Raw genomic sequence first — 25,028 nt, 5'->3', positions numbered from 1 at the left:
TCATGTTTTGAGAGGGAGTGGTGCAATGCCGACAACTCCTCACGGATCTCTCACTAGTAGTGGTTTGTCTCCAAATCTACCTTTATGAAATCAATACAATATGTATTTTAGTTTCTAAAGTAAGAACTATTGTATTTGTTATTACCTTTTTTTTCATATGTTTTCTATTTAGTATATAGGATTTGGCTAATAGGTATTCAATTTACACTCGTTAATACTGCTTTTTTTATATATATATAAAGTGAGAAGCTAATTTTGAAAAATTGCCTAAATGCAGCAGTACATTTAACTCAAAAATTAATCCCTCTGTTATTAGCATTAAAGTTTTGGTCCTCATTTTTTTTCCCTTCCTCCTGTGAACTAAAGGTGAGAAGATATTGGTCTCGAGAGCTTTTTGTCTTCTCAGTTTCGGTAAAAAGGTCTAAAGTTGGTCATCCACCAATGCTCTCTCTTCCCTAAAACACCAAGAAATCAAATGTGGACACATCTCATCTTTTTTGACCAATGCCAGAAGTTCTCTCCGTTCCCCAAAAACTAAAGAGGGGTCATTCACCATTCCATCTCAGTCCCTTTCTAGTTGCAGAGATGCTATAAGTTCATATATATATATAAATAGTCACTTTTTTTTTTTTTTTTTGAATACAAAGGAGAGGCCACTGCCTTTTAACATGGTATTAAGCGTGGGGTTGTGACCCCAATTATATCAGCTCCTAGTAACTCCCTTAGTCCTTCCGGTGGCTCTTCTAATCGTCCTGATGACTGTAAACGGATTGCTTCCTTGGCTAGCCAATCTGCACGTCGATTTTCTTCCCTCCAGATGTGTTGCAGCTTGCATGACCAATCTCGGCTCTTCATGTTCCTAATCTGTTTCACCAGATTATGGTAAGGCGATGTGATCATTTCATCCTCTATTAACTCCAAACCCACTTTCGAGTCCGACTCTACAATTACTTCGTTGTATCCTTTATCCCAAGCCAGCTGCATTCCTTTAAGAATTCCCCATAGCTCAGCCGCTATGTTACTTGCTTTCCCTATACTCTCTGCAAACCCTCCTAACCATATTCCTGCCGTATCCCGAATGAGCCCACCAACTCCAGCTCTTCCAGGATTCCTTTCTGAGGCACCATCAACGTTGACTTTGATCACTCCTTCCCTTGGTGGGATCCATCTTATGAAACACTCTTTCTTCGGCCATCTGCCTCTCCCATTGACGAGTCATAAATAGTCACTTTCAGATGTTGCATATGTCGTTTGTCTGGAAAGCTGAGGACGAGCTATTGGACCATACATAAATAATAGTAAATACCATGGATCCCTTCGAAAACCTCTTGACTTGTCAATGAACTGTCGTGTTACTGCAACTGTTGAATGTAAACCATCATGATGGATTTAATGGTTTGATTTCAACCCAGATTGGTGTAACTGGGATCTGGCAGCTTACAACAGCAAACCTGTTTGGATTGTCATTTTTTATCAAAAAAATTGCATCTTTTCCGTGATCACTAACAATCTAAGCGAAAGAGACGGAGTTTTTTTTTTTAACAGAAGAAATCATTTCATTCAATAAATCTGCACTAATGCAGAATTAACTTTATGACCTAAAGAAACAATTCTACCCTAATTAACTTTATAAGCTTGACAGAATGATGACTCAGGTTGTTCATCAACAGCAGATATTGCCTGCATCAACGATCATGTCACCACTACTTTGCTGGAATTATCATCACCATAATCCAAACTTTTATATGTTGCTATTCTGTGTAAGCATAAACAAAACAATCAATCATACCAAAAAAAAAAAAATTTTTTTTTTTTCAATTTAGCTGAACAATTGTAGTAAGCTACTGGATCCTGCGGCCCTACAAGGTTTGCCCGAGTTATCAATTGAATTGTGGCAATGATGGCATTTATTATTAGTTAAATTAAGCTTTTAGTGGTTACATAGATTATGCACTAGCTACCATGAATTGAACGATTAGGCAACTCTATCAAATAGATTTCACTCAATTACCTTGTTGATTCTCTACCATTTCATGATTATGGTATCTGCCTATACTTTTTTAACTTAAACCATGTACCTCAACTATTCATCGAGAAAAAGGATAGCCCAAAATTGAAAAGTGATGAAAATCATTTGTCTTTCACTTTATATTCGAGATCTTTGTACGTATCGATTACAGTATATAAGATCGTCAATTCTAATTTCGTCCAATACAAATATTTTTCGTTATGGACACTCATAATGTATTAAATGTACGACAACTAATCTCAATTTAATTTTGATTATCAAATATTGCACATGCGTATATATACTCATTCCTGCTTGTGTGCACACTTTAGCGGAGATGAAAATGACACATTTTTAGGGAAGATGAAATGATAATAGTGAGAAATGCTTTAACACGAGCTATAATGACTCTTTGCATTAAGACTACAATGACATTGGCCGACAAAAGTACTAAATAAAAGACGAATATTCCCAACAAATTATCCATTTATTTGGGAAAAAAAAATTGTTGCTTTACAAAAAATCTGCTAAAGAACAGCGTGTATCCAGACCCCAGAACTTCCTTCATAAACTGAAACATGATTCGCTGCTAGTTGTCTTGGCTCATAATTCTTGTTTCTTCCATATCACGGACAAAAACTAGTCATTTTCGACCTCGTGAAACTCCATGAAAGATGATCTGGAAAAGCCTAAAAGCCAGAGAGAAGCAGAAAACAACAGAATTCGGAGAAACGTACGTATAACAACCAGACCATCTGCCTAACACAAACAAAAAGAAATCATCTTATCAACAAGCTCGTGCATCCCCTAAAAATTCTTGGACTCCAGAAGCTTTACGCAATCTTACAACGAGATAGAGATGTACGAAGGGCCTTTTACCACCCCACATTTCTTCTAAAGAACAAGAAACTCTGCAGACGATTGCTGGTGCTAATTTCGTTTGGTGAAAAGCAGCATGTTATGTTGCTGATCATTTTGTTATTCTTTTCAACCAACGGTAACTAGCTACTATCTTTTATTCCTTTCACTTTATTAACTTACAAGGTCGCTAAAGTGTGTTAGAAACTAAATAGATACCACTAATTATAGTCTTTGACAGAACAAAATACTCTATCAATTCGTCCCACTTTGATAGTATTATTGATTTTCACACAAATTAACAAAAATTAGTTAATTTTGTTATAATTAGTGAATTATAATTTGGAACAGATGAAGAAATAAAACAAGTCTATTAATGATACGAGTTTACCTGAAGGCCTAGCTAGAATTTCTAGTCTTTGTAGAGATTGTGCATGCTATGTAGTGTTAATTAATTTACATTTAAAATTGAAGTGTCAAAAATTGTTAAACCGTAGGTGACTTGATACAACTTGTAAAGCGTAACCAGTTCTTTAATAAACAACCTGCTGAACTTTTGGGGTAGGCTGACATGAAATTCACGGACAGGATATAAACGGCTATGAATTAATGGGAGACATGGTGGACGGCCACATTCCCCAGGAACTGCGTGCCTTTTCTTTTTTTCTTTTTCTAACTGGCTGGTTTGCATGCGCTTGCCTTCACTCTTCGCTAACAGAAGTGGCCCATTACGGCATCTGGATTACATAATTTTAATCGTGCAAAATAATTGATTAATCGGACAACATTTTTAAGGATCATAACGTACATATATTTCCTCAAATTCCCCCTTCAAACTTTAAAGTTTTTATGAGAACACCTTCCCAAATCTCAGGAAGAAAAGACCCTCAATGCTGCAAGTTTGCATCTATGCATCAATATCTAAAATTATCAAGATTTCGTCTACGCTAAGCCCGTATGAACAATTTTTAAGAGGCACATACGATGCTAGAATAATGATCCCTTTTTTTTCCTTTTTTTTTTTGGGAAGAAAAAGTTCGATTCGATTCGATTCGATTTCGATCATCATCGTAGACTAGAGTATACTCCTGCAATTATATTATAAGTCACTTCTAAGAGTTCTTATACATCATTCATCAACATAATTTTCATATCGATGTTAAGATTTAAATACACGACAGGATACCTTGTAAAAAAAGGGTCCGTTCTTGTCAATTGAGTTGGCCGTCAGAATAACCATCATGAAAAGCAAAACAAGACTTGTAAGAAATGTATTGCATGACAGACTTGCCCCGAAAGCTGTGAACTTTGGTTGACTAGTGTGTAAAGAACCCGTTAAGGGCATGAAGGCAAAATCTTGAAGGGAACAAACCTAAACGCCGCTGCTTTTATGGTTTTCAAGAAAGTTAGTTGACAATTCCATGCTCTTCGGCGCGAGAAAAGACTCTTGCAACAGGTCCAATGCCGTTCTTTTTCTCTTTTGTGAAGCTCATGGTCATGGCCATGGCATTTTGGGGGGTGGATGTTGTTGAGGGAAATGATGGTAAATAGAGGGATAACGGTTACAATTATTATGATGGTCACTAGAAAAAAGCATAAATACACTGGAATGCTAATGATCCTACTATCATTATTAACACGAAGAAAATTGGTGTTAATTATGGAGTTTCGCCATCATGACACCAGTTCATTTTCAACGCACAAGCCTTACAAGGCATCCATGGTTAATTATCTATTATGCATATGTTTTTACGTTTTAAGCGTAATGAAGAAGAGATGGATTTGGATTTTTAGTTTTAATTAAAATGGTTTGCTTACCTTTATTTTAGCTAACAAGATGTTGGGCATTGGAATTTATCTCAATGCCTCTGAATTTGCGCTGCCGCTACGCCGATGCAGTTCACATTCCCCTATCCCCCGCCCTGTTGCCCAAACACTTCCACACCTCACCCTCACCCTCACCCTCACCTTGCCCTACACCCGCGGGGCAAAAAAGCTTATAATTAGTTAAACAAATAAAATTAATAAAAAATGTAATTAATAATTTAATATAAATATATTAGTACAACTAATCAATAATTTGTATTAATATAAATATATAATTATTAGTATAAAAATATTTATGTATATATCCCCTGTCCATTGTCCCGTTTTTTAGCGGGGGAAAAGTTAGGCATTGTTTGGATTGCTTGTTTCCGTTGAAAAATATTGTCGTTTTCCGTGATCACATCTCCCTATCACCTTTTTCCCTCACATATATCAAATCGTTACAGTAATTTTTCCATGAAAAATGACGGAAAATGCAATCCAAACACAAACCCTTCGTTCCGTCCTATCCTCTACTCCATCGACCCCCACAGGCACATGAGTCTCAATTGTCATTCCTATGCATTCATTCTTCCATCAACTCTCGGCGGGGCTCATCCCTCCTAATTGTTATCCCTATGCATTCACTATTATATCTGAATGTATGATAACTAATTTCAATTTAAATTTAAATATTAAATTCTACATATATAGTGTGTATCTAAATCTATCAATGGTTACATTGGAACGTAGGAAAAATTAATCATTTTACTTATTTTAGAAGCCTAATGAATTTTTGAGACGGTAGCATGAATAATGAATCGGATTAGTGCACGTATTTACAATACCCGCTGGGAAAATCACCGCTCGATGGTATTTTGGGATGGGCTAGTGTGTCTTCACATGGGCTAGAGGCCTAAAGTTCAACAGGCCCACCGATCATAGGCACTAAAGGAAAATCGGGTCACTGGAGGAGCGCTCCAAAGTCTTGCGGCATTTTGAATGACTATTTAGATGTGCAATTGCCATTTGTATTTTGGGTCACAAACCCACTATAAGATGGAACATGATGGCCAATGGTTGTAGTCTACTGCATTTTTATTGTTTTTGGCAGGGTTCTTGGAACAAAATTGCTTTTCTCCAGCTTCGGAGTTTTATATTTAAGGGAATGGTAAATCTTCTACGCATTGTCAGTGTATACACTTAACGTGTAGGGGTGCATTCGAGGCTAGTTAAGATGAGTGATACCACACTCTAACTTGAACTCGATCGCTGACAATTAATGCTACTCGAGTTCAATCAAATAAAAATATTTAAACTCCAACTCGATTCAAGCAAGTAATAATGTAGTATATGAGATCGAGCTTAACTCAAATAAACTTGAGAATCCTTGCAAGCCATGTCGAATTCGAATTTTCTACTGATAAATTTCACAACTTCCATAGTTACAAGTGTAATTTTACATACATATTATTTTTAATTAAAAGAAAACCTAATTGCTCGAATAAACTCGTCGAACATTTGAGCCTCCTTCTCTACGTCATGTGCTCGACTTGAATTCACAAACGAGGTGCTCGAACTCCATTTGAATTTGATTTTGACCAAACTCAAGTCGAACCATTGATTGAGCTACTCATAAATAGTTAACGAGCAGCTAGAATTTCTAGTAACCTTATTTGCGGGTCTAGATGCATGCTATACATGTAAAGTACCATCTTTTTTTCTTTTAAAAATCGCCAAAGTACTTGCTAAACCAAGCAAATGCCAAATGGAGCTATGACTGAGAGGAGCTGGAAAAAAAATGTGTAAGCTATGCCAAATGGAGCTATTAGTTAGCTTTGCAGGTTAAGAAGAGAAAACGAAGTCGTGATTTTGAAAAATATCCAAAACAATAGAGCGAAAAATAATTTTCCAAACGTGAAATAGAAAAAGACAACACGGATTTTGTGGATAAACCTGAACCGTACCTTCTCAAAATTCTCCCCAATTTCCTCTTGAAAAAAAAAATCCAAGAATCAAAAGATAAGAGAAAATCTTTTTTTCCCCTCTCTCTTTTCTACTTCCACTCCATTCTTCTTGTTGCGACTCTGCATTCTGAAAATTGTAGGAGCACTAAGTCATAACCTTATTCTCCTGAAATCTTGTAACTAATGGTAACGTCGGCTTCATCATCCCTCTGCAACTCGAATTCACTCATTCATTCACCAAAACCATGGCATCCCAATTCATTTCCGCTTTCTCGCTCCCTCAGTTTACCACTATTCATCCTAAAAACTGGACCAAAGAAGAAAAATTCAGTTGAAAATGCTCGTAGGCTGAGAGTTTCGGCCTTAACAGAAGGTTCTTCTAAGAATGATGGAGAAGATGATGCCCCTTCAGTTCCTTCCTGGGCTAAGCCCGGCTCAGATGAGCCTCCTCCTTGGGCCCGTGATGAGGCGCAGCAAGATTCTTCTAGCTTTGAAGTTCCCTACTTTGTTTACTTGCTTGCCTCAGCTGTCACAGCCATTGCTGCGGTAAAGCCCCTTCATTTTTTTGAATTTAAATTCACATTTGTTTGTTACAGACTTTTTTCTTTCGTTTTCCCTGTGGAACTCGATGCTGATATAATAGACCTTTTGAATTTTGCTTGGTTTTCTTTTGTTTTGCAGATTGGTTCTGTTTTTGAGTATGCGAATCAAAGGCCTGCATTTGGAGTTTTGAACTCAGATAATGTATTCTATGCTCCATTGCTTGGCTTTTTTGCTTTCACTGGCATCCCCTCTTCGGTGAGCCAATTTTCTTTTCCAACAACTGCTCTTGTCGTTAGTAATTTGATAAATTTGTCAATAAACAATGCATTATCATTGTCAGGATTACGCTTTTCTACACTGACATTGCACAAACTTCATATACAAAGCGTTGATATGCATGACACGAGAGTTAATTAAAGAAAAAGGAAAAAAATGAAAAAGATTTTGTGGTCTTATGGAAGTTCAGTTCCCATGTTAAAAGCTTACCACTTCTCTTGTATAGATAAAGTAGATGCACTCGCTGAACAATTCAATATTGCTGCTCTATAATACCCTTATTGTTAAAATTCACGGCTGTTATTCTTGTCTGTCTATTGTTTGTTTTTCCTCTTTCGGAGAAGGGGAAGAGGAAAGGGGCGCTTTCTCAAGCTAGGAAGTAGAATGATTTGGGTGGTTCTTGATCTCTATATCGCTTCTGAAGACTTTGCATTCGTTACAATTTGACCTCATCAAATTGCTTTAATGTTGCTGTTGATTTAAGGCTATTTTTCTGTCAGAATCTAGCTTATCAAATACCTTGAAAGGCTTAATGTCACTTCCTGCAAATTGTTAAAGATACAAGTAAAACTGTTTTAACATCCTGGACCATCTTTAATGCTCTTGCATTGCAAGTGTATAATAGTGAAAGCTTTACTTAAACTTGCTACTGCTAATTAACCAGATATTTTTTTTGGTAATAAAAGATGCATAACATTAAAGGAAACTAGGCATTAGTTCAATAGAACTACAAATCCGGGGAAACTAACTACCCTTGAATCTTCATTCATAAAAGATGCATAACATTAACCAGATGTATTTTATCCAGGCATTCCTTTGGTTCAAAGCAGTTCAAGTTGCTAACAAGGAGGCAGAAGAGCAGGACCGCAGGGATGGTTACTTATAGTATTTCAGTTGTAGTTTCCAAATATAGGATGCCTTCCACTTGACTCTTGTTGGTTATATGTGACTGGTTGTATTAAGGCCTTGCATGTGCTGGTAAGATATATTTAGATGCTATGTTTTATATGCGTGTCACCCATGGTATAGTTAGCTAGCTGTCTCAAGCTGGAGCATGAAGTTATTTTCTTTTCCGTGTAAAAGACAGTGGTAAACATTTTAATACTGATCAACGATTTTAGCTACATGAGCCAGAGACAGCTGGGAAAATGACTTTGGGAGCATGTTAAACTTATTGCGTGGCCATCATTTATGATTTGTCTGTTGCAGGCTGGTTCTATTTGCTTGTCACAGAATGAAATCAGTTTTCTACTTGGAAGAGCCCGTAAACTAGCTGAAATGGTTTCATTGGTGAAGTTCCATTGGTTGGAAAGAATTCGTTTGTCATGGAAAAATATTCAATTGAATTCTATCCGTAACTCGTCATAATAGCACTGATTCTTGTTATTGCTGGTATTGTTATTGTCATAATTATAATCTCATCACCATTATTATCAAGATTGTCTTACTTATCTGAGAGTTTGGTGTCATAAGGAATGAAGAAATCATCGGAGTGTTTCAATTGGCTTGTTATGAATCAAAATGGTACTGTTTAAGTGTATATTATGAGCAACGAGATGTTTATATCACGAACAATTCTACCATCAGCTTGGGAACATGATCTCGCGGGTGAGATAATTGCCCTATGGGACTGCAATTCTCCTAATATATATGCTTGTATTTTGTCTGAAAATGGATCTCTATTCAAATTCAAGATAATTTCATGTCCAAGATTGTTGTTTAAAGTTTTGGGTAAGTTGTATATTTAAGGTATTTTATGTGTCAGAGTGATGCTGTTTTTGTAAGAATTGATTTGTGTTAGTATACATTTTTATTTCATTCTAGCTGCTGTAATTTTTGGAGAAATAGAATAAGAAAGTTAACAAAGTTGCACTCACGAAGCTTGTATAAGTACAGCATGGGCTTCTTCAGAGCTGTCTTCGGCTTTGATGTTATAATTTGACATTTCAATTTTTGGAGCCTTCACCGATGCCCCCTAAGGGAATCTGTTTCTTGGACGACATTGGATAGGGTGGGTTACTTGTATATGTTCTCAACATGCACATTGCTTCCACGTGATTAGAGTGTGGTTTGCAGACTTTAAGTAAAGAATTAGGAAGTGTGCTTTCCAGTCAAAGACCACACTCCGTTTCCGACCTTTGTCTACATTACATAGCTGCTTCTATGTCAATTGAACCTGGTTCTGCAAATAAGCTTTCTGTAACAGCTACACAAGAAAAAGTACGACAGGGAATGCAGAGAGCTCAATGGCTTAGAGCAGCCATTCTTGGTGCAATGATGGTTTGCTTTCGGCTGCATCCATGATGCTCAGAATAGGTGCAGCAAAAGACGATCAGGAGTCCATGATCATTTCGGGGACTGCAGTAGCTCTTGCAGGTGCCTGCAGCATGGCTGTTGGAGAGTTTGTTTCTGTCGCAACCCAGAGGGACATCGAAAAATCAACAATCCACAAAACTTGTTCAGATGGTAAGTTGCACGACCTGCAAGTTGGTGATAATATCAACATCCATTTTCTAACTCCTCATCCATCTGTGCCAGAACCAAACAGATCTCCATTTGTAAATCTGGCCAGCGAAAGTGAGTCATCGCAAGGGAAATTGTCTCCATGGTAACAGATGCAAGAGCAAGTATGGCAAAGCAAGTTGATGGCAAAGAGGAGGCCCTGCCTAATCCATACAAGGCTGCGGCAGCATCAGCCTTGGCTTTTCTTTGTGGATCGGTGGTTCCCCTAGTGGCTGCTGTGGCGATATCTCAATACGGAACCAGGATTGTGATAATAATGGTGGTAACAACTATTGCTCTGGTGTTGTTTGGGGGACTTGGAGCCCTTCTTGGCGGTTCACCCATAAGATTATCTGCAATGAGAGTTCTAACAGGAGGATGGATATCTATGTCCGTCACATTTGGCTTGATTAAGGCTTTTGATGGAGATCATAAAGCTCATAAATCATGATGATTCTGCATCTTTGGCTATCAACCATAAAATAAGGAAATCTGAATTAGTACACACACTCTACACTGTTTCTCCAAAATAATTAAAGCCAAGTTCAAGCAATCATTAATTTTCACGAATTTGAATTGAAACACAGACACCAGACTCTTGAAGAAAGCGTTCAAATTATTGTAATGTTTGCCAATTTACAAGAGGAAATTCTGCACATGCCCGAACAACTAGTGGATATGGCCTCTGTGTAAAACCTTCCTAGGAAAGAGATGTACCACATTCTTCTTCTTCTTCTTCTTCTTCTATTTAAAAGAAAGGTCATCTTGTTACTATTAAATAGCTATCATACCATATAGATATAATCCTTGTTGGGAGTTCAAAGAGAATCAAGGGCTTTATATGTTTGGATTCTCTGTAAGAACAAATTGGACAATCATTAAGGAAATTCTTTGTCAAGTCGTGTGAGGGATCCGGTGAAGTGTCACCATTGTAGTATTTGTTTTTACCTATTTCTTAGGAACCATCTTAACTATGTTGGCGTGGAAATGGAAATGCATTGGTGGTGCTTGGTTATTGACTCTGCCTAATGATACCTCCAATACAAGTGCTGATTCCAACCCTCCTAGGAAATGGCATAGCATGCCCGAATCCTTCCATGGATGACTTTGGAATATCCCATCATTTTCAATAGGAAGGGAGCGAAAAGCCAAAATTGGTTACATAGTGAAGAAGATTCAGTTGGTTCAAACTCCATAGCATCGATCCATTAATCAACTGCAAATTTCTTCTTCGAGACGTATGTTCCTTAATTGCTTATGGGAGAAAACTTTTCATCTTAGATTGTCTTCACAACACTAACCTAAATGACGTAGAATACATTAAACTTCTTTAAACTGACACAGACATTTGAAAAAAAATTAATGCAAGTCAAGACTTGGTTGGTTGTCTTTGCATCCAACCATTGCTACCTTTTGAATGTAACTACACCTCACAAAAAACTGACGTTTATTGGGACGATTCCTTGGCTTGTTTGTTCAAATAACAAGAAATGAATTTAAAAGGGTTCTAGATTTCTTTTCCTTTGGCAGCATTTTCTTGTGTGCATCATCTATTTACAGTAGAAAAGTAGAAACGATATGCATCCAGTAAGTTCACCTTGCCTAAAATGAGGCAATATTGAACTTAGCATGCAGGCATTTGACTAACAAAGATAACTCCAATCTCGATACTTTGATCGAGAGAGAGATAGAGGAAGAAACGAGTGGCATGGGAGAAACGGTAGAGATATGAGATCAGAGCCCATCATCAGATCAGATAAGAATAAGCAATAGCTGAAGTCTGCTACCAGTTTCCATAATCAAGAAGGGAGAACGTGACAAGAGGGTGTGGCGCGGTGGTTGTCATTTACTACTACTACTACTTTGATTGACAAATAGTAGTATTAAAAATCGCAACTATTATGTTATATCTTCCTTTCTTACAAGCTACCACTTCAGAGCCAGTGTCCACATCTTGTTTTCTCATTATTCACACATACAACTATTAATATCTGAACAGCAAACCGTGAGTCCATCTTTATAAAATGCAAAGATATATTTTCTACATCTTTCCGTTTATAGAAAGATAGGAAGTAGTCAAGGTCATGGGTACCTCCTAAGTCCTCACAACAAAGCCCTGGACAAGGCCTCAAATTTTGAACATCATGGACAAACAAGAAATGCAAGAACAAGTTTTAACCACCCCTGTTCTCCCAAGATTAGACCGCCTTGATCGCCCTGTAAATCATTAGCCATTTTCGTAATTTTTGTTAAATTTCTCTTTTCCTTCGACTACATATATAGTTTCTTATCGAGATGCTTCAACATCTAGTAGAACTACTTTCTCATTTTATTTTGTGTCATTTTGGTACGTACTTATGAATTTCCTTGTAGATATTTGCACAACTGGTCATTTTCCTGACTGCAACAAATTATAATTGATGCAGCTGCAGCTTCTGGAAGAGAAGCATAGTCTGTCAGCAAGACATTCGAACAATCCTGTCGTCCAAAAAGTTAAACAAGAGGATGATCAATGCAAAACTTTGTCTTCAGTTCATCTACAGTTCCAGGTTCTGAAAAGTTAGATCATGGTTTTACATCTTCTACAGGTTCAGGAAGGCAAGATGAGAATCATGAAGCTAATATCACCCTCCAGGGGAATCAGAGTCCTGTTGCATTTAGAGCAAGACACACGGCTATGCTCGTGATCCATAATGTTTAAAAAGTTTGTTGGATTCTTCTAAACTTTGCCGGGAGGAACCTCATGAATGATTAATGAATAATAGTATGGCCTATGGCCAATTTGGAAGACCAGGACCGGGACTCTAGCTTAGCATGCGATGCAGAGAAGAAAGGTCACAAGAATGGCCCAAGACAGAGTGAGAAAGGTTACAAAAGATTTCTGGGATGCTAAAAGAAGATTCATGTCCTGGAGAACAATCTGGGAGAAACACCAGTCCATCTTCGATCGTTAATTATCAATGGACTGAAATTTGGAGCTTTGCTTCTGCTGAGTACTGTTACTCTGATAAGCATCCTTCTCTTTGATCAAGGCAATAGAATCAGATCCATAGACAACGGACAGCTAATGTTTAACAATGAGTCTCAACTGTCAACTAACTCCAAATAAATACAACTTTTATTACGGTTTTATGGACCATCGAACGTTGTTATCTTGCTTTTAATAAAGACGATTAGTGCCACCTTGTGTTAGGTGGATCATCACAATTATGACCGCATAACAGTAGCTAACAATCAAAGCGTGTGTTTGGATAGCAAATTTTTTGAAATAATTACTGTAGTATAGATTATGATGTGATGTATATAAGATAAAAATATAATAAAAAAATTTGATTAAAAATGCGTTTATGATGCAAGTAAATACTAACTCCAACTTTGTAAGCAACAAAACATAAAAAAAAAAAAAAAAAACTTTGTAAGCAACAAAGAGAAAGAAATGAAAAATACTAGTAACTCTGATACAAGCAAATACTAACTCCAACTTTGTAAGTAACAAAAAAGAGAAAGAAAAGCAAGCAGCAAAGGGAAAGAAATGAAAAATATTAATTGACTCTTAAACTTTGTAAGCAAGCCATTGAAGAGTGAATTAGTTCAACTAAAGCTTCTAAAGCTGTTTTACCACTGACTATTAACATTTTCAAAACCTTCATGACGAAACCTCAAATTTTATTTTTTGCATTTCTGTTTGGGACTTGCGGCGGTGATTAATTAAAACTTGTTCAAGTACTAAAATGAGAAACCTCTGTTCAAGTGCTAATAAAATGAGAAACATGAGGATCGGGCTCCCGATGATTATTTGATTTAGGCCGAGGAAAACATTTCGATAGCTAGTGATTTAGGACCCCAAAAAAAAAAAAAAAAAGTCAATGAGAGTTGGCTCGACGGGTAAAATTACACTACTAGAATCATCCATTTTGCATCGCCATCACCCCATGTCTCATTCATTCTCAAGGCCCAAAATTAAAAATAAAAATAAAAAAATAAAAGGAAAGAAAAAAGAGTAGTCTTCATTTTTCAAGTTTTCTTTTTTTTTTTTTCCTCTTTTGTGTAGTATTAATTCTTCGATCAATGCAAATTTTAACATTATTTGAAATATTTCTTTACAAACTAGTACTAATAAGTTTCAATTTTTTTTAAAATATAGTTTGGTAGTGACGTATATATAAGAGACGTAAGCGAAAGTAAGCATACAAGTCACAAAATTTCCAAATGGTGGAAGGCACCCAAGTGAGGCACCAGACACCAACTTTGTCATCTCTTAACTTGACGGCACTCTTCTCATTTTCTGTTGGCTCTTTTGTTTCTGGCTCTGCATAAATAATAACGAAGTCCTGGTTCTACTTCTCGGTCTCAAGATCATCAGCATATGGCGACGACGGAGATGAATGGAGAATTGTTAGCTCACAAGCAACCGCCGGAGCAGTCGACGGCGCTGGAGTTCAAGGGAACTCGAGGCTCATTATTTCATACGGTCCTGGCGCTGATATTTTGGCTTGGCTCGGTTCACTTCAATGCCCTTATCGTCTTCGCCTCCTTCATCTTCCTTCCATTCTCCAAAGCCCTCGCGTCAGTCTTTTTCTCTCGCTCTCTCTGTTCTCTCTGTGTGTGTGTCTAATATATATTCTTTGTGAAGTGTTTGAAATTGTTGTCGTAATAAAAAAAATTTTCAGGGTAATTGGATTGCTGGTGATATTTATGGTGCTTCCTATTGATGAGAGGAGCAACTGGGGACGAAAATTAGCTAGGTTAATCTTTAAAAATTTTGTTTTATTTCAGATAATGACAGACAAACTTGGGAGTTCATTTAATTGGTGGCGTTTTTTTTTGTTTGGTAAATTTTCAGGTATATATGTAAGCATGCTTGCGGTTACTTTCCCGTTTGTTTGTATGTGGAGGACTATAAAGCCTTTGATCCTAATCAGGCTTACGGTATTTGCCTTCCCTTTCAAGTCAAGATCAACTTTTTTCAGGCTCGCTGTAAAGATCATCATAATTGATGGGGTGGTGGTAAATAGTACCGTATCTTCTGGAACATTTACTAGAAGGGTAGTCGAAAAAGCTAATGACACTTGTCTTTAGTAAAGGAGTCTTGACCAAACCATGATAGTTTTCGACGAAACCCAATTCTAGATAGTACAGATCATGACTTGATTTATAAGGAATGCTCTAATCATTCAAAAGAACTTTTACATTTGATCTTTATAAATCAAGAAATTTCCATCCGTTAATGATTTACTGCATTTTAGCTAGAGGAAGACATTAGTTATGAACCCAATGAGGGTCCAAGTTTCTGAGAATGACTATTAAGGTATCGAGGCAGACAAATTTCACTAGCTTTCTTTCTTTATCTCGCTTGATCCCCTTTTCCACTGCAAATCTTCCCAGCCTCATGCATTTATTGAAGCATGTTTTGTTGGGAAATATCCCCTCTCCCAGCACTTTCCATGAAAATGATATAAAAGTAGAAGTTCTTCTGTGCAGTTTTTGGCTATGAGCCGCATTCTGTTTGGCCAATTGGGGTTGTTGCACTTGCCGACCTTACAGGTTTTATGCCTCTCCCCAAGATCAAGGTTCTTGCAAGTACTGCTGTAAGACCCTTAGGCCTATTATTCATGTGAACTTAGTTATATAGTCGTTGTAGGAAATGACTCGTGTGAGTTATGAAAAAATTGGACCAGGTTTTCTATACACCATTCCTGAGGCATATATGGACATGGTTGGGACTTGCGCCAGCAACGAGGAGAAACTTTCTTTCCCTTTTGGCATCTGGCTATAGCTGCATCATAGTGCCAGGTGGAGTTCAAGAGGCATTCCACATGGAGCATGGTTCAGAGGTTTAATGTTGTACTTGGATTTTTGAGTCAAAGTTCATCATTTGTTCTGCATATATATATATATGATTTTTAGCTACCAAGCTTTGCAAATCTGATATAGTTATAAACATTATACAACTCTGTTACACTTTTTTATGTGGATAGCTATTGAGAGGATTGTAATGCTGTGAAAGATCCACTTTATTGAAGTATACGTCAAACCATGATGTTCACATAGTATTTGGTGCACATATCCATTATTCATCTTTGAAAAGCACAAAATAGGACTTTCCAGATAAACATAGACTATTCTGCATTGATCACCAAATTGTATTACAAAACATGTTATCTCTATCTTCGGACAAGAAGATTGAGATTGGTAGGCAATTTATCCACATAATTTTCCTGCTCATCTGTGCATCCTTTCGTCTTTTGAGTTCTCTTAGTGTTATGGTTGAGTTTTCTAAAAGAGATGGGAGAAAGGAAGAAACTTTGTCCGTGTAGTTTAGAAAACAAACTAGAAATGTGTGAGGGGATGTTGGAATTGCCCAAAGTTTTATCGTATCCTACTTCCGCATATACTCTTGTGACTAGAAAATCCCCTCTATTTTTCTTCCTGTCATGCCTGTAATTCCCTTAGCTGGTGTTCATTGTGTAGCTTGTCATTGTAGATTGCCTTTATTAAGTCAAGGAGAGGATTTGTACGGATAGCTATGGAGTCGGGCAAACCTTTAGTTCCAGTTTTTTGCTTTGGGCAGGTACTTGTTGCTCTCTCTCTCTCTCTCTCTATATATATATATATATATATGTATATATATGTATGTATGTATGTATCTCTCCTGTTCATAACATCTGATATCTAAAAGATCTTGGAAATTTGGCACCATGTCCTATGTCGAAGAGCTTGAAAAAAAATGATAACACACCCTCTCTAATGTCTAAGGTTTGTGTATTGCACTACACATACGTAGCAGAATACCTTTGGCTTTGAATGGGGCCATTATATATTATTGGTTTCCCGTGTTTTGCCCTAAAAAAATTATGCTGCTAGAGCATAAACATGTCCATATTTGAGTTTCCCTTGTGCTATATTGCTAAGAATTGGAGCCTTCACTCACAATATCACGAGGGCTATTGTCAATAGTAAAGCTTTGCTTTTGCATCTTGCCACTGAATGATTTATGTACTTCTCTTCTTGATTCTCATTTTGATGCAGAGAGAGGTCTACAGGTGGTTGAAGCCCAGTGGCAAGTTGTTCTTGGAATTTTCTAGAGCTATAAAATTCACCCCTATTGTTTTCTGGGGTGTCCTTGGGTATGTCAATCCAAATTACTTTTAGCCATGTCTTGTGCATGGTTAATTTTACTTGGACTAAATTAGTGGTCTGTTGTTGTTTAATGAGAGCATCTGAAGTAGCATGATGAAGCCGGATAAATTCTAAACTAAAATAATAGAGTTCTTCATTGGGGAAGTGATATGCAGATGATCTTTTATTTCCAAAAAGTGTAGTTCTTGGATAGTTTCCTTTATTGAATGTCACTTCACTTGGAGTTAAGCATATAGTAATCTCTTGCAGGTCTCCTATGCCCTTGAGGCATCCATTGCATGTTGTTGTTGGAAAACCAATTGAAGTCAAGAAAAATCGACAACCTACTGCGGAAGAGGTACTTCCAGAACCTTGGTTTTTTATACATGAAATTAAACTATTTTGTGGCAACTGAAATTATGTCGATGTAAGGGAAATCCAATGAATGGGGTGCGGATCATAGAGAGCTATCGTCTATCTTTCATTGTTAGAAATTAATGGATTTAACACTTTATTTTCCATTGGAAACTATTATAGGAACTTACTTTTCAGCCTGTGGTGCTTGAAGAGGCCTACAGATTATGTACACTTGTATGTGTATTGCCAGTTCATCTCTTCTGGTGGAATTATCTGAGTGAAATTCATTTCTGGCACCTTTCTAACAATATGACTGTTCTTTTATTTATGCAATATATTGGTACATTACTGCACCAACAAGAGACTATAGTTACAGGTCTGCATTGCTTTAGGGAGATTTTAGGTGAAGCACAGATGTTTGTGTTTTGCTAGTTTTCTGAGCCAAATGGGCAAAGGATTCCAGGGATCTAACTGAGTTCTTTTTCTATTTCAATTAAATCGAATAAAAGGTTGCGGCAGTACATGGCCAGTTTGTTGAAGCACTTAGAGATCTCTTTGAGAGGCATAAAGAAAGGGTTGGTTATGCTGATCTTCAGTTGCAAATTCTTTGAGGAAAACCTTGTATCCATGCACTTCAGGGATATAGAGATTGCTATCCCTGTGTTCGGTGTGCATTACTTCCAGGTGCGTTTGAAGAATCCAATATACGCTTAAGAAATTGAAAGATAGGGAGAAAGAAACTCCAGTTAAGGACCCAGGAGCCTCTCCAGACATCTCATCTCTGATCTTTGAATGCTCTTTTCCTTGGAAATGCGCAAAGAAAACCAGATATCGCTGATAGGTTTACCAGAAGCATTAAAAATGCATGTAAGCCTTGTACTGGAACTGATGTACAGAATATATTTTGAAGTTATCTAATCAATGAACTGGTGCCCAAAAGGGAAATACATACACGGACACGCATATACATATCAGTGACCTGCTATTGTTCTTTCTGTCTGTTTGAATAATATGTACTGTATGCCTCGCTGTACTATTTTCAGAGTTAAAAACGGTAGAAGTTGACATGAGCTTCTTTTTTTTTTTTTTCCTTTTTAATGGGTTGACATGAAAGTGTCTTGGATATCTTCTTGTTGCCTTCAGAGGGTTGTACATTGATTGTATCTTGTGATTTGGATCCCGATTCTTATATATAGATTTAAGGTTCGTTATGCACAGCCCTTTTACCACAAGTCAAGGACTCATGCCATTTGATGGTAAACTAACCGTGTACATGTAGTACAATTAAGCCGGAAAATAGTAGTGTCTGCTCCTCCCTAGACATGTGCAACAAGAAAATCTTTCAGGGTATCCACAATTATGGAAACGAGGGGGTCATAAATTTTTGGACTAGTAAATGTTTCACAAAAAAAGGTAAACTTGAGTTGAGTTCCTCCCTTTGGACCTAAAATTCATCAAGATATTTCTGCTTTGGTGGTTTTATCGCGTCGAGCTGTATGAGAGACTCGTTAATGCGGCTCACAGAGTAGATGAGCAGACTTCTTCATTAGTCCGTTCAGTCCAGCTGAGGACGATGAAGCATACAACATCTACAAAGATTACAAAAATCTTGTCATTTGAGGACCAAGACTTTCATAAATTCTCGAGTTAATTGAGACAAAAGTTACCATACCATGGGTAACTCTCTGAACTTGTCAAATTTGTTCGATTCTGCAGCAACTGTTGGTGACAGGTCAAAATGGAGAAATGCCTCGGCCGGAATCATCCAATGGCTGCGTTACTTATGGGACTCAAAACAGTCGCTGCATGCAGCATCCAGAATAATGGAAAGATGCGGGGTGATTGTGCTCTAATTTCCAGTGTCGCCCCTGTTTAGGCTCCGTACTCAATTCTTATATGTGTAGTAGTTTGGAGTTGCATCAATCAGCATACGTAAAAGTTGTATCGAGTACTTTGGTGAAGTTACCGTACAAGGTTCCCTTTTTTTCCCTTTTTTTTTTTGGCGAGAGGGGGTTATTTTATCCCCCTTGTTCTTCTTCTTCTTCTTAAAGACTAGGGATAATTTCACAAACCTCCCTTGAGATTTATGACAATTTCACTCGGCTCTCCTTAGATTTTATAAATTATACTGACCTCCCTTATCACAATAAAATGACTATAATGACCTTCACTTAATAAATAATTCACAGTGTAATGAAATGAGATTAAAAATAAAGAAATTTGACTTTTTCGACCATTCTATTTACACGTTACAACTAATGACGATTTTTCTCTTACTTATTATCACTCCGTTCTCATCTATCAACCCCTCCCTCCTAGAATTCGCTTTCAAATTACCATCAATCATTGCCTCTAACTACAGCTAACTACATCACAAGTGATCCCTCAAACTTTACTATATTTTCCTATTCCTTCTTTCTTCTCTTTAGAATTGTCAAATCACAAATTTAGTTAAAGGATTAGATTTGATGGTTGAAGTAAAATTCAGATTTCATGATCAAACTAAAAAGAGATGAAGAGTCATAAAATAATAATGGAACAAATAATGCAATTATTGGCCAAAAGAGGAAGATGGACGAAATTGGTAAATTTACTAATTTGTTTATCATCCATCCAAAATTTTTTTTAAGATGTTAATAAGTACATTTATATTTTTTTAATACTTGACAATTGTTGGTTGTGGTTTCGCCATGGAGATAGAGTTTCTTCTCTGAATTTAAGATGTTAACATGTTTGGAGATTTGATAGTAGACTAGATTATTTTGTTTTGAGAAGGTGTGAGCATTGGATTTTGAAATTTGGGGTGTGATTAGTTATAAATAGAGTCTTGATTTTTGGCAAAATGAATTTCTTGAAAATCCCTATAGTCATAATGATGCCTTCCTTCTCTTAAACTTGATTAATCTCATGCATGCCTAAATCTCTCCAAAGGATTTTCTTCAAGGCCATAATGTGGCTCATGTAGTAGAAGTTGAGCAACTTATATGGAGCGTGTCCTATGTTGAAAATTATAGAAATATAAGGGCAGTGATTGTGAATTTGACCATTCCATGAAACTATCTGATGATAATATTTCTAAGGATGAAACGAATATTTAGAATTGAATGCATGCTTTGGAAGAAGCAATTTTATGACTATGATGATAGAATTACTTGAGTTTAAAATTTGAAATAAGACTATTTTTTAGGCTAGTTTATTAGTATAGCAGATTTGGTTGAAATATGGAAGCAAGCAATTAGCAAAATATTTTTTGTTTTATTTTTGTATAAAAAGGGTAGTTTAGGATTTTTGAAAAAAAATGATAGTTTTTTGAGCTTATAATTATTATATAAATAGTAAAAGCAAAGGAGTAGTTGTAATTTAATAAACTTGAGGGGAGCTATCTGAAATTGTCAAAACGCCATCAAAGGGGATGGGGATTGAGGGTCACGTACGTACGGTTTGGTGGGTGTAACAGCGCAACGCAATTAATGGTTCAATCATAATTCCTATCGAACCATATCCGTTTAGTTTAATTTGACTAATTTGACTAACGTCAGATTGACCTGTTAATGTTATAGTTCAATCCAGTCTGACCTATTATTACATAGTTACACTGCAGCTTCTTCACCTTGCTTGCACAGAGGCTCGGATCCATCAAATGGTGTAGTATTATTTGACTTGAAAGATCCATCAAAACATAAAATATGTGGTTATTGTATATGCAAATACATGGACAAGGACGAATCAATTCTTTTTTTTTTTTTGAAATGAGGACGAATCAATTCTTGGGAGTACAAAAAATTGTATGCGATCAATGGTTCTGAAATCATGCGCCTGGCTACAACCCGTGAGGATGATAGAATCTGAAACTATCCCAAAATAGGAAAAGACGCAAGTTTTTTTTTTTTTTTTTTTCCCTATAGATGGATTATAAATAGGTGACAGTAGTAATTTTGTGATAGACCAAAACTGAAAGCATAATTTTACTACCCGTGAGGATCCCAAGTGTTCTTTCTTGGCCTTGAAACCCAAACCAAGCAGCAGAGCAGACTCTCTGGGTAACCGGTCGCATTTACTATCAAGTGGCTCAACCACCTTCCTGTGCACCATTAATGGCGCACATGCTCGTGCTTGACGTTTGTGTCTTATACCCAATAGTGTTTATATATCTGAGTCTGAGGCAACATGCAAATGATAAATTTCTAGTTTTAGTCTTACCACAACATATTTAATCATTTGCCGGGTATATGGAGAAGAAGGACGATGGAGAATTGAGTCGCCGACGGCCAGCCCCGGGGACTGCGACTGAGCCAACTCATGCGGCGGAGTTCAGGGGAGCTCCGGGCTCCATACTTCACGCCGTTTTCGCCCTTATGCTTGTGCTTGGTTGCGCTCATCTTATCGGCCTCATCGTCTTGGCTTCCTTCATAATTCTTCCTCCCTCCAAAGCTTTGGTGTTCGTTTCCTTTTCTCTCTTCATTTTTTATATATCCTCTAAATGTAGGAACATATGAACTCTCTCTCTTTTTTTTTGCTTTCTCTCTCTCTCCAGGGTCATAGCGTTGCTGATTTTGTTTACGGTGCTTCCAACTTGCGAAGGAAGCAAATGGGGACGGAACTTATCAAGGTTGATTAAACTACTTATATATTATTCTCTCTTTTGGATTGAGTTGTTAAACTACTTACATATTTTATGACTATGAGATAAAAAAAAGTGATTAAAAAGCACATTTAATTTAATACAGGTTCCAATTGGACATGAATTTTTCTGTATTATGTTGTGTACTACTTTTGTTATCCATATTGATACGAGATTTCATGTTTACGTGGTGACATCTTCAGGTATATATGTAAGCATGCTTGTGGTTACTTTCCAGTTAATCTGTATGTGGAGGACTATAAAGCCTTCGATCCTAAACAAGCTTACGGTAAACTTCTTATTGATTTTAGTTAAATCTCCTAGTTGGATGCAAAATTATTTGGGTAGCTTTCGTGCTTGGAAATGATCGGCCAATTACCGTGGCACCCTCTACCTTTCCTGTCTTCCTAGCATAAGATGATGAACTAGATCTTTTGCGTTTGCAGTTTTCGGGTACGAGCCACATTCACTTGTGCCAATTGGGGAAATTGCACTTTCCAACCTTACAGGATTCATGCCACTCCCAAAGACCAAAATCCTCGGAACTAGTGCTGTATGATCTATGCCCTTGTAGAATTTTGTATCTATACTCTTTAAGATGACAAATTGACGGTTATGATGAGATTTTTAAAGCTTGACTTTTCCTGTTAATGCACTTTTCAGGTTTTTTATGCACCGTTCTTGCGACATATAGCCACATGGTTGGGAATTAAACCGGCAACCAAGAAAAATTTTCTTACCCTTTTGGAATCTGGCTATAGCTGCATCATAGTGCCAGGAGGAACTCAAGAAACGTACTATATGGAGCCTGGTTCAGAGGTTCAACTTTTTCACCTTGTTCTTTTACTTAAAAAACATGATGGTTTACAATCACATTGTCAATATGTGTTTCTGATTTAGTGTGAGATGATAGAAGGCCAAATTCACCATTTCCCATGCTTATATACCGAGATTATTGTATCGGAAAGAACTGTATTTGCATCCTTTTCCTCTTGTTTTCACGCCAATGACTTCGCTAACAGCTGGTTAATTGCTGAAAACACTTGTAGAATGTCTTCCTCAAAAAAAGGAAAGGATTTGTACGGGTTGCTATGGAGACGGGCAAACCGCTGGTCCCGGTTTTTTGCTTTGGCCAGGTATTTATTCGTGGAAAATGAGCACATAGGATCGGGTAGCAAGAAAACTTGTTCTGTTCCTTTTTTCCCATTTTAAGGGAAAGTAGCAAGCAATCGTTTGAGGATGTTGAATTAATTTGTGTTCTACACTACAAACCTTGAATTTATGTTTTCATGGGCCATTTCTTGAGCAGTCAGAAGCGTACAAGTGGTGGAAGCCCAAGGGAAAATGGTTCTTGCAGTTCTCGAGAGCTATCAAGTTTATGCCAGTTATTTTCTGGGGCACACTTGGGTAAGTTAATTTCAATGAAATTGCAAGAGCAAAACGGTGCTCTAATGCATTATCAACTTTTCCTTCTCAAGTTTTCATGTGTTAAAATGGTATCATAATGATGACGTCTATGTGTTTTCGCAACAACCCGGTTCAATAACAAGGTTATCAGCAACAGCATAGTTGCCAGGACCTCTGGATGTCTGGCTTCTTGTATCTGCTACAAAGTATCATTCAGCTTCTGCTGAAGAAAACTAAGCTTCATTTTTTTGTTCTCCTTCTATGATACGGCTGGTTATGGAGTTGCTTGACCTCTTGCAGGTCTCCTATACCTTTTAGGCGTCCAATGCATGTTGTGGTTGGAAAACCTATTGTCCTCCAACAAAATCCACAACCCACCGTGAAAGAGGTATCCTTCTTAAACACCATCTTAGCGAATCATATATCAATGTGTTTCTCCCATTGAATTCAACTCGTTTATGTCTACGGATAAGACTTTCCTCCTTATTGATTAGTGTAAGACTAGTATATATTAATCATGTAATAATCCCTTATACTTTGTAAATTCAATCGGCGTTCAAATTCAGAAAGGACGGTTAAATTATGCCTTGAGGATTTTTTGTCATTGACATGCAAGGTAAACACTTGCCCAGGTGACTAGGCACCTCTCAAAATGCTTCTAGTATTTTGCCGAAGTTGCATTTGTTAAAAGGGAAAAATGGATTTAGTTTTCCAATCGATTCTAATTTCTTTCTGTAGGAAACTATTTGGCTGCCAAGTCATTGGAAATAACTTTCAATCTTTTTTCTATTTTCCTTTTTCTGCTTGTCAATTAAATTCGATGAAGGTTGATGAAGTGCATGGGCAATTTGTTGCTGCACTACAAGATCTCTTTGAAAGGCACAAGGAAAGGGTTGGTTATGCTGATCTTCAATTGCGAATTTTTTAGCTGATACTTTCTCTCATCGCAAGAATTGCAACAAATTCCAAGTATTGCCCGCAGAAGTGCAAGTTTGTGCCGAGCGTAGACGCAAGCGTTGCCTGCACAAACAAAGAGGAACTACCCGCCAGCTAGCACCATCCGGGCTGCTGATCTTAGGTTGCTGCTGCAGTTTCAGTTTGCATTAGCTTGATTTTCGTTTCAAGTATGCGTTCTTAATTTTCAAGACTTGGACATAACAGTCTGAGAATTTGAAGAATCTCATTTTCATTCAGCAAAGTGAATTTTAAAGAATTAGCTTAGTTGTTAAATCGTAAAAATTGTGCCAAATGTCCAACACTCTACAAGGTCACGAGCAGTTGATGAAATATGTACAAGCTTTCGGTGCACGAGTCAAATTTTTGTAGAGTTTCAAAGAAACATTTTGTGGCAGCCAAAAGCGAAAGAAAAAGACCACCTTTAGTTGAATCTCAAACACAGGATTGGCCACATATCTTAGACCCAGTGGAGCTAACTACCGACTTTCTCAAATCTTTGCGTCTCACAAGAATAAGCCCATGTTGGTCTTGAACCTCTATTGAGATTCTCCATCTTAAATGACTTCATGATCATTACAAAACCTTGAAGCCATAGAAGTTATGGCAA

At 37.2% G+C, this 25,028-nt stretch overlaps 4 protein-coding genes across 4 annotated transcripts; all 4 read left to right on the top strand.

Annotated features, from left to right (window-relative positions):
* The first annotated feature begins 6,642 nt into the window (after positions 1-6,642).
* LOC113701191 (uncharacterized) lies at positions 6,643-8,582 on the top strand. The gene is made up of 3 exons (XM_027221723.2): positions 6,643-7,185; positions 7,321-7,437; positions 8,267-8,582. Exons 1-3 carry the CDS (start codon positions 6,823-6,825, stop codon positions 8,342-8,344), a joined length of 558 nt encoding a protein of 185 aa, XP_027077524.1. The 5' UTR covers positions 6,643-6,822; the 3' UTR covers positions 8,345-8,582.
* A 1,176-nt stretch (positions 8,583-9,758) lies between these two features.
* LOC113702044 (vacuolar iron transporter homolog 2-like) lies at positions 9,759-10,411 on the top strand. The gene is made up of 2 exons (XM_027222992.1): positions 9,759-9,924; positions 10,074-10,411. Exons 1-2 carry the CDS (start codon positions 9,759-9,761, stop codon positions 10,409-10,411), a joined length of 504 nt encoding a protein of 167 aa, XP_027078793.1.
* A 3,771-nt stretch (positions 10,412-14,182) lies between these two features.
* On the top strand, positions 14,183-18,405 carry LOC113701228 (diacylglycerol O-acyltransferase 2D). Its single transcript, XM_027221779.2, has 9 exons — positions 14,183-14,526; positions 14,631-14,705; positions 14,804-14,889; positions 15,442-15,548; positions 15,639-15,794; positions 16,445-16,531; positions 16,990-17,087; positions 17,350-17,437; positions 17,946-18,405. Exons 1-9 carry the CDS (start codon positions 14,327-14,329, stop codon positions 18,045-18,047), a joined length of 999 nt encoding a protein of 332 aa, XP_027077580.1. The 5' UTR covers positions 14,183-14,326; the 3' UTR covers positions 18,048-18,405.
* A 3,028-nt stretch (positions 18,406-21,433) lies between these two features.
* LOC113701428 (diacylglycerol O-acyltransferase 2-like) lies at positions 21,434-24,694 on the top strand. Its single transcript, XM_027222081.2, has 9 exons — positions 21,434-21,874; positions 21,971-22,045; positions 22,261-22,346; positions 22,504-22,610; positions 22,721-22,876; positions 23,107-23,193; positions 23,367-23,464; positions 23,765-23,852; positions 24,291-24,694. Exons 1-9 carry the CDS (start codon positions 21,666-21,668, stop codon positions 24,390-24,392), a joined length of 1,008 nt encoding a protein of 335 aa, XP_027077882.1. The 5' UTR covers positions 21,434-21,665; the 3' UTR covers positions 24,393-24,694.
* Positions 24,695-25,028: the final 334 nt, after the last annotated feature.

Source organism: Coffea arabica, chromosome 7e, assembly GCF_036785885.1.
Source record: "Coffea arabica cultivar ET-39 chromosome 7e, Coffea Arabica ET-39 HiFi, whole genome shotgun sequence".
In the NCBI taxonomy this organism is placed as follows: domain Eukaryota; kingdom Viridiplantae; phylum Streptophyta; class Magnoliopsida; order Gentianales; family Rubiaceae; genus Coffea; species Coffea arabica.
This window is presented reverse-complemented; position numbering and strand designations above follow the sequence as displayed.

Excerpts from the sequence above, each read along its gene's own strand:
- LOC113701191 (XM_027221723.2), top strand. The coding sequence starts at position 6,823 with ATGGTAACGTCGGCTTCATCATCCCTCTGCAACTCGAATTCACTCATT. Across the intron at positions 7,186-7,320 it reads CTGTCACAGCCATTGCTGCG|ATTGGTTCTGTTTTTGAGTA; the intron begins GTAAAGCCCCTT and ends TTTGTTTTGCAG. Across the intron at positions 7,438-8,266 it reads TCACTGGCATCCCCTCTTCG|GCATTCCTTTGGTTCAAAGC; the intron begins GTGAGCCAATTT and ends TATTTTATCCAG.
- LOC113702044 (XM_027222992.1), top strand. The coding sequence starts at position 9,759 with ATGATGCTCAGAATAGGTGCAGCAAAAGACGATCAGGAGTCCATGATC. Across the intron at positions 9,925-10,073 it reads CCACAAAACTTGTTCAGATG|ATGCAAGAGCAAGTATGGCA; the intron begins GTAAGTTGCACG and ends CCATGGTAACAG.
- LOC113701228 (XM_027221779.2), top strand. The coding sequence starts at position 14,327 with ATGGCGACGACGGAGATGAATGGAGAATTGTTAGCTCACAAGCAACCG. Across the intron at positions 14,706-14,803 it reads TGGGGACGAAAATTAGCTAG|GTATATATGTAAGCATGCTT; the intron begins GTTAATCTTTAA and ends GTAAATTTTCAG. Across the intron at positions 16,532-16,989 it reads CAGTTTTTTGCTTTGGGCAG|AGAGAGGTCTACAGGTGGTT; the intron begins GTACTTGTTGCT and ends ATTTTGATGCAG.
- LOC113701428 (XM_027222081.2), top strand. The coding sequence starts at position 21,666 with ATGGAGAAGAAGGACGATGGAGAATTGAGTCGCCGACGGCCAGCCCCG. Across the intron at positions 21,875-21,970 it reads CCTCCCTCCAAAGCTTTGGT|GGTCATAGCGTTGCTGATTT; the intron begins GTTCGTTTCCTT and ends CTCTCTCTCCAG. Across the intron at positions 23,465-23,764 it reads ATTTTCTGGGGCACACTTGG|GTCTCCTATACCTTTTAGGC; the intron begins GTAAGTTAATTT and ends GACCTCTTGCAG.